The sequence below is a fragment of the Ruditapes philippinarum genome, unplaced genomic scaffold (genome assembly GCF_026571515.1).
Source record: "Ruditapes philippinarum isolate M1 unplaced genomic scaffold, ASM2657151v2 ctg1995_1_1_1_1, whole genome shotgun sequence".
NCBI lineage: Eukaryota > Metazoa > Mollusca > Bivalvia > Venerida > Veneridae > Ruditapes > Ruditapes philippinarum.
The window spans coordinates 56,495-71,582 of NW_026864844.1; the positions used below are offsets into that span (position 1 = coordinate 56,495).

At 29.9% G+C, this 15,088-nt stretch overlaps 1 protein-coding gene across 3 annotated transcripts in view; it reads left to right on the top strand.

Moving 5' to 3' along the window:
- Positions 1-344: 344 nt before the first annotated feature.
- The window catches only part of LOC132727013 (ficolin-2-like), a 49,329-nt gene continuing 34,585 nt past the window's right edge, over positions 345-15,088 (top strand). Inside the window, exons 1-7 of one of the 3 annotated variants that reach the window (XM_060712427.1) lie at positions 600-1,647; positions 1,975-2,062; positions 2,744-2,911; positions 4,664-4,797; positions 6,067-6,163; positions 6,865-7,032; positions 8,666-11,306. In XM_060712427.1, the coding sequence (XP_060568410.1) occupies positions 1,330-1,647; positions 1,975-2,062; positions 2,744-2,911; positions 4,664-4,797; positions 6,067-6,163; positions 6,865-7,032; positions 8,666-8,940 (1,248 nt within the window). In that variant the 5' untranslated portion in view covers positions 600-1,329 and the 3' untranslated portion in view covers positions 8,941-11,306. Of the gene's footprint in view, positions 1,648-1,974; positions 2,069-2,743; positions 2,912-4,663; positions 4,798-6,066; positions 6,164-6,864; positions 7,033-8,665; positions 11,307-15,088 lie in introns of those variants that run through there. The other 2 variants (XM_060712425.1, XM_060712426.1) reach the window with 2 other exon arrangements.

Below are 15,088 nucleotides of genomic sequence, written 5' to 3' on the forward strand. Positions count from 1 at the left end.
AAAAAAATATAAGTCATCAATATCGTTAAGACAGAATTTCTGCAGTTGGCTGAGATTAAGAGTATTGTTCTTTAATTCTTTTCCGAAATTGAGGAGGCTCAGATTTGCTTAAAATATTAATTATTGGTTTTCTCTTTTTAATTATACGAGTTGTATACTTTTGATCTTGTTAAAATTGATTTTGCATTAGCAAACTCTTGTCTAACGTGAATTCGTTAAATTGAATTCGTGAAGTTAAATTTGTTTTAAATTTATGAATTCAAGAACTTGAAATTGTGAATTCGTGAAGTTGAAATTTTGAATTCATGACGTTGAAATCGTGAATTCGTGAAGATGAAATCTTGAATTAGTGAAGATGAAATCATAATTTGGTGAAGATGAAAACGTGAATTCTAGACGTTAAAAACGTGAGTTCATGATGTTCAAACCTGACATCGTGAAGTTGAAATAGTGAATTCGTTAAATTTAAATCGTGAAGTGAAATTCGCGAAGTTTAATTTGTTTTAAATTTATAAATTAATGAAGTTGAAATCGTGAATTCAAAAATTTCAAAATGTGAATTCGTAAAGTTGAAAATGCTCAAAACAAGATCTAGAAAAATGAAATCGAGAATTCATGAAGTTGAAATGTCCCTACAGGTTTCTCATTGGTTTCCGTGTGTTCTTATTATTTTGGTTCCAATTTGTGTACTTGTCGTTACTGTTGTTGTTGTTGTTGTTGTTGTGTATATATCATGGTTAGCCTTAGAATCTATTTTACCTATAAGGCATGCATTCTGTTGAGCAATTTTGAAATATTTTTGCCCGATTCATTTTTTAAAACAAACCTTAATTGACATCTCGTTAATGTACATAATGGCTACCTTGGCGATGTCATTCATTGTGTGAGGAGGTCATAATATTTAAGAATGTAATTCAACGGGAAGTCAATATTGTTTTTAATGTAATGACCGATTGTCAAAAGTGGGTGTCAAACTACTTCGTTACAACCGTTTTTCAGGTTTTATTCACGGTTATATATCAATGCTTCAAGATAGAAAAGTTTGTGAAAATTCTGGGGATGTAAACCAAACCAAATACTTGGTTGTTATGCATTTAATGAATTATAAACACACGAAACATACGATTGTTTTTTGATTGGACGATTCACCTATGATCAATAACAAGGGCATGTTTCATGCATTTGATGCTAACCAGCCTTACTCGTAAATATAGCGCACATGAATCATACCATAGAGACGGGATTGTTCTGCGCTTTCAGATACGGTCGTTGTTTGATTTCATTTTATATAGCTGTGGCAAATAACAAAAATATTTTACTTTTAATACGATGGCTTTGACTGCTGGAATTATAATAATTAACGCTGTCTTATTCGGAACAGTTTACTCAAACAAATGCAATTCATTTGAAATAAGCAAGGACAATCTTAATAAAGCTTTGATCGGTCATTCCGTGTTAGAAGTTAATGATAAAAACCATCACGATTGTGCGCGAACCTGTATGTCAATGTCCGTCTGTAAATCGTTCGACTTTGACAGAAACGAGCACGTGTGTAAATTAAACGATGTTGACCAGTCGTCCGTTGATCCGTCGGAGTTTGAAACAAAGCGAGGCTCTATATTCTCTGATATCAGCGAATGGCCTAGCGTAAGTATCTCAATTTATTAATTGATACGATATGTACAACTGTTGGAAACGGAAATGACACAACATTTTATACTCTCTAACATTTGAGGTGTATAATGACATATGCATTTTTTTCTCATGCTTGTAATGGTAATGATATTTTCATAACTTACATTTTATTGTGCAAATGATAAAATTTCGAGGAATCATCTCAGAAGTTTCTCTTTCACTCATTGCCAATAAAATAAAATCATAAGAAAAATCATAAGCTTACCTAATCGTGTCTCATTCAGAAAATACACATTTAATAGTTCTTGTAATTCAACAATACATACATACTATTTATAGAGAATGGTTGGAAGTTGTGGCTCAAGGCCGTGTAAAGCGAACCAAAGGTGTTACCAAAATGGTGCTTCACATGTGTGCAAAGACATAAGTACATGTGTGTAAAAACTTTTATTTTTACACTTATTTGTTATTGAATTAAATGTTCTATAATATTTCAAGAAATATTTACGCAATAATTTTTGATTGATGTCATGTTCTAAAAAGTATAGTCCTTAAAGACATGTGCAAAAGAATGATCTATAGTAGGTAGAGGACATTTCTGAAATCCGCCCTACTGATACTTTTGCGTATTGAAGGAACTCCACTGATGTCCAAAAGTCTAAAAATCATAAAATTAGAATTTCTTATGTAGATCAACTGGAGCACTTAAAACAGAAAGACATACAAATGATAGTTAACAATTATACTCAGACATTAAGCAAAAATCGTATTTTCTTAGCCTTATTTGAGTGAAAAGCATTGAAACGCTTTTAAGTACATCGAATAAGATTAACAAACGAAACAATAACAAAATAATAGAAAAATAAAACGCATTATACACGTAGCACATTTGCCAGCAAGAAACTATAATTATGTTCACATAGATATAAAATAGGATACTTGATCACGATTTGCACCTAAATCGTTAGATTTTCAAAAAATGATCATTCAGATATTGGCCTTTTATTAAAAATTATTTTGTAAAGTATTAACTATGATTTAGGAAATGCATTATTATTTTTATTATTATTATTATTATTATTATTATTATTATTATTATCCTTTCCAGCATGTGCTTCGGATCTGAAAATTGAAAATGGTAAAGTACAGATTCGTACGCCTAGTGAAAACAAGTTCCTCGATGTAGCTCTAGTTACATGTGACAAAGGATATGTTCCTAGTCAACAAGAGGTGAAATGTGAGGCATCAGGAAAATGGCAGCCTGCAACGTGTAAATGTAACGTATTAAAATATTATTGGTTAAATAAATTGACTGTAATGTTTTAAAATGTTGCTGTTCTTTTCTTGTCTTAAGGTAGTATAATGCATTATCATTAATGAATTATCTCCACTTCAAACCCCTGGATGGGCAACTTTTTTTCTTTCCTTTTTTTCTTTTAAAAATTTTTATGCATCTCTCAGATCCCCTATGGATGAACAAATGTTTGATTTTAATTATATAATGATTGTAGGTATTTATTTGCACAATAATGGCAAATTCAATATCAAATATCATATCAGATATTTTCAAAGTTTAATCAAATAAAAACTACACGTAAACATATCTTATATTTCGCAAGACCAACCAATATACCTTTAAGAATAATTGGGCAAACTTTGAAAACAACCCCTCATTGTTGTAAAGTTGAGGGATGTTTTGATTAAGGCTTTTTTATAAAGGTAAATGATCAAATAAGTATTTGAACTGTGTTGGTAGGGTTACAATTACATACATAATGAATATGAAACATTTTGTTTAGAAACAATCATTCTGTTGTTTTAATCTGTTAACTGAATGTTATTATTTTTGTCTTAACAATGACCAATAGGAAAATATTTTTCATAATGATGATTATATAGTTTATTTAGAGTTTCCTCATTTCTGAGAAAAGGCCCTTCTAATAGTAAAGTTTTATTTCAGAAATATGTCCACACGGTAAATTTTGTATAAATCTTGCATACAAGTGACGTTTAAGGCATATAATTGTCCTATGTTGTCAATTTTTCCATTTCCTTATAGTACCAATTAGGGATGTTCTACCTTGATACATCATCCAATTTAACCATGACGGTATAATAAAAGTTGAGATGGTCTTTCAAAACATTATTTTGGCACTTTATGTGATTTGCAAATAATTGAATATTTTATTATCCAAATGTTCTTATATATACACAAACAAAATAGAGGATAGATTGGATGATGTCTTTTAGACAATTACATTCTTGTATATTGATCAAGCTATTGACTATGTTGTTCGGAAGTTGTTAATATTTTAAAAAAGGTATATTTGTACTATAATTGCTTTAGAATTAATACAGTATCTTTCAAATGACATGTTATTTATTATGTTAATTATTATTAATTTGAGATAACATAATTAGAGGATAAATGACTTTTCCTTTTGCCTATTTAAGCATATATTTATATTAATATTGTATTTTATACAATGTGTTATTATAAAGAAATAAAATAATAGTCTTTGAAGATAGTTTTCCTGCCGGTTCTCTTTATTTAGAGGTAGGTTAAAGATTTTTTTAATAACGCCTTCATTTCTACAAAACAAGAGAGTCGTAGGCCTACTCAATTACCTTACCTTTAAATAGATCTTTTTATAATTTACATCACTTTGCATTAATGTTTTCTTTGGAAGCAAATTTGCATCATGCAATGCACATTTACTAAACACACTTATAATTAGTTAATATTCTGGAAAGGAAAATATCATGAAAAATATAAAACATAATGTGTTGACTAATTGCACACACTAATCTGAGACCTGACATTATATAGATAAATAATTTATCATATTTTATTACGTCATAAAAGATCTTAGATGTGGTAAGATTATCCAACTATGTACAAACATTATGAAAAAAGTATACAATAGATAAACGTTTCTTTTGTTGATTTTATTTACACAATTTATGAAGTAATTGGTGAAAACACTTTCTTGAATCATTATCAAATACTGTTTTGACCTTTGCCTAGCACCAAGTGATTGTAAAGAAGTCATTGATAAGATTCCTGAGGCGAGAAGTGGACAATATGAAATAAAACTCTGGACATCTGGGAAGATTTTGACTGTGAATTGTGACATGGAAACAGATGGCGGTGGCTGGACGGTATGTAGATTCTTTTATTCCAATGTTTGATTAGCAAATTGTTCTTTCCTGATTCACATACTCACGTGATAACACCCATTTAACTCACGATGTGCTTTTTTGTAGTCAAAAAGTGCCAAAAAAAACGTCAATATCAAATTGCATTTTATTCCCATTTTCAGGCTGTTATAACAGAGTTTATTTATTTTTACCCATGAAATATGGTACTTTATCAGTCAAACAAATTTCTTTTTTTAAATAAATATGAAATATAAATATGAAAGTGGGCTCAGTCAAAACTCATATTTATTTTAAAGGACTTCTTTCGCCATTTTGTTTGTAAAATTCAGTCATTAACGCTGTACATACGTTTAAAGAGCAAGGGGGTTACCATTTTTCTTTGATAATGAAATTAAATTAATAGGGTTTTGTTTCGTTTTTCGTGAAATATGTTGCATTTTATCATGTTTCGTGAAAATATATTCCATATTTTTAACTTAAACGAAAACATATCCTCTTATTGTTTGTTGGTTTGAATACTCGTATAATTAAGAAATAAAGATCCCAAAAAGTGATTTTATCGCTCAATAACACCACTGTTTGGAGTTCGGATGCGAGGAATTATATCACGAGGGACACATCGTGATGCCATCAAGCGAGAAAATCAACAATTTGGATTTATAATTTTGATTTTAACACGACATCAACAAATAAATGCTGTCGTACCTGATATTAAGCAAAAATGCGCCTGATTTGTTTTCGTACTTATTTTCAGCGCGTCGGACCTTTTAGTGGTTATGTCACATGTATAATGGTTACGTCACATATCTAAATATAGAACATCAACAGTGATTTTATTGCATAATAACTCACACTTTCGGTTCTTCTCTATTCAATAAGGAAAAATGCTGGTCGTGTTAGAAATAACAATATTACCGATCTAACATATAATTTATTCCTTTCATTCGCATTCAATTATAGTCTGGTTGCTTGGTATATTATATCTTATCATTTCATTGTAAAATGATTGCAGTATCTACAGGAAAGTAAACTTTTTAACAACCACGTATTGACCAATTTAATGAGTCAATTGGCCAGGTAAATGATAAGAAGTACAAAAGGTCTCTTCCTGACAGCAAATTAAAGATTTAGGACTTTTGTCAATCTTTCCATTTTAAGTGAAATATAACGCTCAGCTGTATAAAACTGACGTTAAAAAGACAAACACTTAATATAATTTAAGAAATAATTATATACATAATTCGAAAGCACCCAAACTGTTTTTTCTAGATATTTCATAGGCGATTGGACGGGTCAGTGGAATTTTATCGAACCTTCACAGAGTATGAGAATGGCTTTGGGAACGTTGATGGAGAGTTGTGGCTAGGTTTGAAAAAAAATATTTTATTCCTTGTAGCACTGACATTTTAAAACAATTGTAGTACAGTTTTTGCTTAGTCATCTAAGGTACAACATCACCGCAATTAAATAAAACATTTGGCATATGTTGCAAGCGTAACATGAAGATGGGTTTCGATATGATTGAACAAATATTTTGCTTAGAGTAAACAAATAGTTTAATTAGCGAATACACTTAGAATATTTCTTGTTGACCGTAATGCATGGCTTATATAAGTTGTTGAAGTGTTTTGATAAAAATGTTAAGTTGTGAAGTCTATTGATAAGCATATGTTGTTGAAGTATTTTGATAAACATAAATTGTAACGGTTTATTGATAAACATATTAAATTGTTCAAGTGTATTTATACACATTTTAAATTGTTGAAATGTATAGATAATTTAAAACGTTAGTTGTTGAAGTTTATTAATAAACATAGTTGTTAAAGTGTATTGATAAACATTTTAAGTTGCTGACGTGTTTTAATAAGCAGAAGTTGTTGAAGTATATTGATCAACATAAAATGTTAAAGTTTAATGCAGGCAACCTAGCAGGTTTAAATGTCCCTAAATAGAACGCAATGTTATAATAATTGTAACGGTTTGTAGTTTTGTAATATGAAATGTTGAAGACTGAATTCTACTAAAAATCTTGGTAAATTTATATTTATATTTGATATATTTTCGCAGGTTTAAAGTATCTACAAGAACTAGCTGAACAAGGTTCTACAGATATTCGTCTTGATATGACAAGAAATGATAGTTCAACAGGACATGAAACTTGTCCAGACTTCATGTTAACAGAAGGGACAAATTATACCCTAACCATTGGGTCATGCACACGTTCTGGAATGAAATGTAATTCATGCTGACAGTTTTTCTCTTCTCTTCTTATTTATTTTGTTCGTTTAGCTAAATGAAAGCACAACAGCATTAAAACCAATATAAAGTAAGTTGTTGAGAGCAGTTAAAGTATGAGGCACAAATAATCTCAATTTTTCATAGAAAAATTTAGACTAGTAAACAGAATCTCTCACGACTATTTGACACAATGTTTCACTTGCGATGTTACATAGATTTTACTCTTTTTAAAGGTAAATATTGCCTAAAAATGTTTTAATTTTTGTTTCTCAAAAGCTTTATATTTTTTCCCAAAAACACGAGTCATTCGCTGATAACATGAACCATCTGTTTCATCTGTTGGTTTTTGGCAATTAGTACAGATATAGTGGTTTATAATTTTGTATTTAAGTCAGAATATTACCTTGTCTATATTTTGTGTCTATGTCTATTCACGAATTCGCAAATCTAGCTTAGCGCCGTTTTCCAGTACTTTCTGTACATAGCTCAGGGAATTCACCGAATGGAGTGGAGTGTAATAACGAACTCATTGTTTTTGGTCTTTTTTTTAAAAAGTGAAATAAAACAGTTATTTTTTTGTAAGAAAATGATTAAATATCATTGTATGAATAATTTCATACAAAAAAGTTGAAACACAAGTTTCTGCAGAAAATATCTCTTTTTTATTGTGGAAGATGCCACTACTTTTTTAATTTTATTGATTTTCATAATTAACTTTTTTTGGGAAAAAATTGCAATATATTTCAAAGGAGCATTGATAATTTTCAAACACATCAGTTTTTTTGCCTTCAACAGTAAAAAATGTTTGAAAGATAGACATATCATGTAATAATGTTATGTAAGTGTATTTAGTGTAATTCTTCAGAGCTTAATCCGTAGCGTACCGTAAAACGGTGTTTAGCTAGGTTTTCGAAAAGGTCAATGACAAATAATTTCACATTTAACGCTACTTTCGTCAGGTTAAAATCATTATTAATTACATGTTTTGAAACCATAATTCTTTTCTTATGTTATTCGTTTCATTGGCGTACAGTTTCTTTAAATTAAACATGTTTTAAACAAATAAAAGACGACAATATTACAATAACAAAAGAATATTATAATAATCAGACTGGCATTTCCTATCTTATTTATAGCAGAACCAATTCATGTCTGAATTTTTAATGTTGCAAAATTTTGCTTGATATAGAATATTAAATTTTGCTATACTGTCAATTAAGAGATCATCTTTGAGTGTTCGTTTATACATAATATTATGATAATTTAAATGTATTTTAGAAAAAAGCAGTAAATTTGCACAATATAACGCTTATCATAATGTTCTACATTCAGTCGCTGACTAATTAACCTGGTCTCTGATAGAGCAAATTTTCCCACTGACTGGTTTAGAAAACTACCAAGCTAAATGGCAAATGCTTGTAGTTATACTGGCCTGATATTGGACCTGCTTTGCCATAATATATAACAATTATGTGTAACATCTGCGATGGACCGGATGATGTGTTTTGTATGATTGTGGGGAAAGTAGCTTGTTGTTTATGGAATTTGAGATTGTCAACATGCAAACTGTCTTGACGTAATGTGACAATGACAGTGCCAGAACTAATTATTATTGTCTTTTTATTTCTAGATAAAAACTCCCTTGCCTATAATAATCGAATGCAATTTTCAACTTACGACCGTGATCTTGACATTGACATAAAAGATAGAGACTGCGCCGAGTTTTACCATGGAGCCTGGTGGTATCATGGATGTACTTATGTCAATCTAAATGGATACTATGCGTCGCCAGGCACAGAATGTAATTTTTCCGGTGCCGCTAGAGGTTGGTGTGGACACATCCATTATGGGGTTGATGGCCTTTATTCATTGAGAACATCATCAATGATGATAAGAAGAAAATAAGATAAGTAATCAAAAGAAGATTTCATAAATTCAAAGAATGGAATGGTCGTACTCAAAAGAACATTTTTTTAATTATCAGGTTTTTTTGTATCAGGCATGGTTTAATAAAAGTTTTATCTCTGATTGACGTATGCTGTAGATCATTTACATTTTCAGCTATTTTCAGTTAACAGATTGGTGACTAAGCATCACAGATAGCATATAACCACGTGGCAGCATATTATCATGTGACAGCATATTATCACGTTTCAACATTAAATCACGTCACCGAATATAACTATGTTACATCATAAAATAACGTGACATCATATAATCACGTCACCGAATATAACTATGTTACATCATAAAATAACAGGACATCATATAATCAGTATAGTATCCTTATGAGACAAAATTTAATCCTTTTTCAGCAGGTAATCACGTTACAAAACGAAATGACAAAAAATCAAACATTTCTTTTTTTTTGTAAATCAAACATTTTGTGTTTGTTTAAATGTATTTTTTATTCTGTTAGAATTTTTTAATTTTTTAAACTATTTTTAATGAAAAGCTGGAGGCATTGTCATATTTTATATTCAACACATGGTTTTTTGTGTTTTCTACAAATAAAAATGTATAACAATTGTATATCATAAGAATAAATAGAGCTATTGTAGTCACCTGAGCGTTTGGGTCGGCGTAACCACTTCTGTTAAAGCTTTAATACTTCAAATATTTTCAAAGTCCATTGACATATGGCTTTGAAACTTTGCACACTTGTTAACCATCATAACCCAACCTGTAGACAGGAGGAGGTAACTGTATCAAGCATTTTGACAGAATTATTCCCCTTTATCAACTTAGAATTTACATTTAAGTTTGCGTATCACCTCAGATATTTTCATTTTCATTGACATCTTGCTTTGAAAAATGTTGAAATTTTATACACTTCTTTGTGAGCATAATAGGACTCTCTCCAAGGTCTGTAACATGGATTTTAAAAAATAGCCATTTTGTGAGCTTAAAAAACTTTTAATTATCAACACTCTTTTGCTATCAAGCACTTAGAATTGTCGAGCGTTGCTGTCCTACCCACAGCTCCTGTTTATATGTTTCTACATCAAATGTGCTGACAAATAAATACTTTCATGTTGAATAATTGTATTATGTATGTTTTTTCATCAAATGTGCTGACAAATATATACTTTCATGTTGAATAATTGTATTATGTATGGTTCTACATTAAATGTGCTGACAAATATATACTTTCATGTTGAATAATAGTATTTTGTATGGTTCTACATCAAGTGTGCTGACAAATATATACTTTTATGTTGAATAATTGTATTATGTATGGTTCTACATCAAATGTGCTGACAAATATATACTTTCATGTTGAAAAATTGTATTATGTATGGTTCTACATCAAATATGCTGGCAAATATATACTTTCATGTTGAATAATTGTATTATGTATGGTTCTACATTAAATGTGCTGACAAATATATACTTTTATGTTGAATAATAGTATTTTGTATGGTTCTACATCAAGTGTGCTGACAAATATATACTTTCATGTTGAATAATTGTATTATGTTTGGTTCTACATCAAATGTGCTGACAAATATATACTTTCATGTTGAAAAATTGTATTATGTATGGTTCTACATCAAATGTGCTGGCAAATATATACTTTCATGTTGAATAATTGTATTATGTATGGTTCTACATTAAATGTGCTGACAAATATATACTTTTATGTTGAATAATTGTATTATGTATGGTTCTACATCAAATGTGCTGACAAATATATACTTTCATGTTGAATAATTGTATTATGTATGGTTCTACATCAAATGTGCTGACAAATATATACTTTCATGTTGAATAATTGTATTATGTATGGTTCTACATCAAATGTGCTGGCAAATATAAACTTTCATCGTTCATCATGTATAGTTATTGTGTAAACTGTAAAACAATTGTCACTATATTTTATGCTTCTGTGTTAAATACCTAGACAAATACATACTTTCATGTTGAATAATTGTTGTGTGAAAACTGTAAAACAATTGTATATTATATGCTTCTGGATTACATGCATAGAAAAATATATACTTTTATAGTATATGGTTAGTATGTGTACCTTCTAAAACAATTGTGTTTTGTATGGTTCTATATGAAATGTATTGACAAATATATACTTTCGTCGTTCATGGTGTACAAGTATTGTGTGAAAACTGTAAATCTATTGTATATTGTATGCTTCTTCATTAAACATCTAGAAAAAATATACTGTTGGTGTCTGTATATGATTGCTGTGTGGGGACTTATATCGATTATCTATGACTTCTAGAAAATAAAACTGTTGAAAACGTGTTATCTGTGTCTACGTATTGCCAAATATTATTTGCAAATCTTGGAATCGCTATTTTCCGTTAAGTTAGATGTGGTAAATAACTTACGGCAGGTAGCACCTTTTCGTCTGCAAAAGTCAATAAGAGCATGATGTAATATAGGTCAGATGTCTTGATTCTGAGTTATTAATTACAACATGATGAAATATAGGTCAAATTCTTGATTCCATGTTATTAATAAGAGCATGATGTAATATATGTCAGATGTCTTGATTCCGAGTTTTTAATTAGAGCATGATGTAATATAGGTGACATGTCTTGATTCCAAGTTATAAATAAGAGCATGATGTAAGTAAATATTATGTCAGATGTCTTGATTCCGAGTTAATTATAAGAGCATGATGTGATAAAGGTAAGATGTTTTGATTCCGAGTTATTAATAAGAGCATGATGTGTTTTAGGTCAGATGTCTTGTTTCCGAATTATTAATAAGAGCATGATGACATATAGGTCAGATGTCTTGATTCCAAGTTATTAATAAGAGCATGATGATATATAGGTCAAATGTCTTGATTCCGAGTAATAAATAAAAGCATGATGTAATATAGGTCAGATGTCTTGATTCCAAGTTATTAATAAGAGCATGATGATATATTGGTCAGATATCTTGATTCCGAGTTATTCATAAGAATATGATGAATTATAGGTCAGATGACTAGATTCCGAGTAATAAATAAGAGCATGGTGAAATATACGTCAGATGTCTTGATTCCGAGTAATTTATAAGAGAATAATATAATTTAGGTCAGATGTCTAGATAGGTCAAATGATTTTATTCCGAGTAATTAATACGAGCATGATGTAATATACGTCAGATATTTTTATTCCGAGTAATTGATAAGAGTATGATGTAATATAGGTCAGACATCTTGGTTCCGAGTTATTTAAATGAGCATGTTATAAAATAGGTTATATGTCTTGATTCCGATTCAATAATAAGAGCATGGTATAATATGGGTCAGATGTCTTGATTCCTAGGTTAATAATAAGAGCATAATGTTATATTGGTAAGATGTCTTATTTCCGAGTTATTAATAAGAGCATGATGTAAAATGTCGGATGTCTTGGTTCTGAGTAATTCTTGAGAGCATAATGTTATATAGGTCAGATGTCTTGATTCCTGGTTATTTATAAGGGCATGATGTAATATAGATCAGATGTCTTGAATCGGATTTATAAATAAGAACATGATGTAATATAGGTCAGATGTCTAGATTCCGAGTCAATAATAAGAGCATGATGTAATATACGTCAGATGTCTTGATTCCTAGCTATTAATAAGAGCATGATATAATATAGGTCAGATGTCTTGATTCCGAGTAATAAATAAGAGCATGTTGTAGTATTTCGGTCAGATGTCTTGATTCCGAGTAATTGATATGAACATGATGTAATATTATAGGTCAAATGATTTTATTCCATGTTATTAATAAGATTATGATGTAATATAGGTCAAATATTTTGATTCCGGGTTATTAATAAGAACATGATGAACTATAGATAAGATGTCTAGATTCCGAGTAATTAATAAGAGCTTGATGTCGTATACGTCAGATATTTTGATTCCGGGTTATTAATAAGGGCAAGATGAATTATAGGTCAGATGTCTAGATTCCGAGTTATTGATAGGAGCATGGTGTAGTATTTTGGTCAGATGTCTAGATTTCGAGTAATTCATAACAGCATGATGTAATATAATGCAGATGTCTTGATTCCGAGTAATTAATAAGAGCATGATAAAATATAGGTCAGATGTCTTGATTCCGAGTAATTTATAACAGCATGGTGCAGTATTTCGGTCAGATGTCTAGATTCCGAGTTATTGATAAGAGCATGATGTAATATAGGTCAGATATTTTGGTTCCGAGTTATTTAAATGAGCATGAAATAATATAGATTATATGTCTTGATTCCGAGTAATTTATAAGAGCTTGATGTCACATAGCTGAGATGTCTTGATTCCGAGTTAATAATAAGAGCATGATGTAATATAGGTCAGGTGTCTTGATTCCGAGGTATAAATAAGAGCATAATGAAATAAAAAAAACATGTCTTATTTCCGAGTTATTAATAAGAGCATGATGCAATATATGTCAGATGTCTTGATTCCGAGTAATTTATAAGAGAATGATGTTATATAGGTCAGATGTCTTGATTTCGAGTTATAAATAAGAGCATGATGTAATATAGATCAGATGTCTTGAATCCGAGTTATAAATAAGAGCATGATGTAATATAGGTGAGATGTCTAGTTACGAGTTATATATAAGAGCATGATATAATACAGGTCAGATGTCTTGAAGCCGAGTTATTAATAAGAGTATTATGTAATATATGTCAGATGTATTGATTCCGATTTATTAATGAGAGTATTATGTAATATATGTCAGATGTCTTGAATCCGAGTTATTAATTACAACATGATGTAATATAGGTCAAATTCTTGATTCCGAGTTATTAATAAGTGCATGATGTAATATATGTCAGATGTCTTGTTTCCGAGTTACAAATAACTCAAATATAGTTCCAGTCAAGTAGACGAAGAAAATTAAACAGGGATAGATAAGGATCTAAAAAAGGCAGTTGATGTGTGTATTGAATGACCTACTTTAAGATAGATGAATACTCGAAACACTAAAATTTCGTTTTGGCAATTTTATATTTTATATTTTTTTTGCCAAACAAATATTGCACTTCAAATGTAAATTAGTATAACACTTTTATTTATATATGTAAATAGCTACATTTGAATATGCTGTACCTTATGAAAACAGTGTTGAGCTAAGTGGGCGGTAAAAATTAGATTAACATGTACATTTGGACAAAAATCACTCTTGAAGTCACGGCTGGACGCATATAAAAGCTTAACCTGTTACTTTATCAACATCTCATGGAGAAAACCCAGTTTTAAAAGAAATTCTTCCTTTTTAACCTATTAAATCCATCATCACAGTACAAATGGTGGTAGATCAATCTGTAATTTTGTATAGAACGCCCTAATTATTTGGTATTGTTGTAAAATATAAGAGAACTAACTGTAACATTGTAGCAACATTTTGAAGAATTTACTTCCCCAGACATTATTATTTTTTAAATAAGCATAAATCATTTATTCAGTAACTGTTATGCCTTAGAAACAATTTTATTTTCATTTATATATGTCCCTGAAATGCTTTTATTTTTGATAACTATTTTTAAGTTTTCTGTCCTGTTATACCGGGCTTTTTCCCAAAACCCTACTCATTGGCCAATAATCTGAACTTTTTTTTTCTTTTGTTTCATTTTTTTCGTAATTAGTCATAATATAGGTATTTTGTATTTTGTATGGAAGTCAAAATACTTCCTTGTTTACATATTGCTATTTTTAAAACAAATAATTTCACATTCAGAGTTACTTTCTTCAAATGATGAGCAGCTAAATTGCTCTATAACCATTTTATAAACATTTAACGGATACCCTATCTGAAATATTGAAACAGAAAGCATTTCTCAGGCATAATGTACCTTAAAACCAAGAGTGAAAAAAAAAAGTAATTGGAACACTTAGTCCTGATTTCATGCATATACCGTTTGGCCTTATTTAGTAGTACATATTAGTATTCCATTGTTATGCAGGAGAATAATTTGTTTATCGGAAAATCATTAAAACTGTTAAAATTGAATAAGATAACCCGATACTTGGACTTTCAAAAGCGTTTGCTTAAAAAGGGAGGTAACACTACTTAGAAGTAGTTAAAGCTGAATATGGGTTA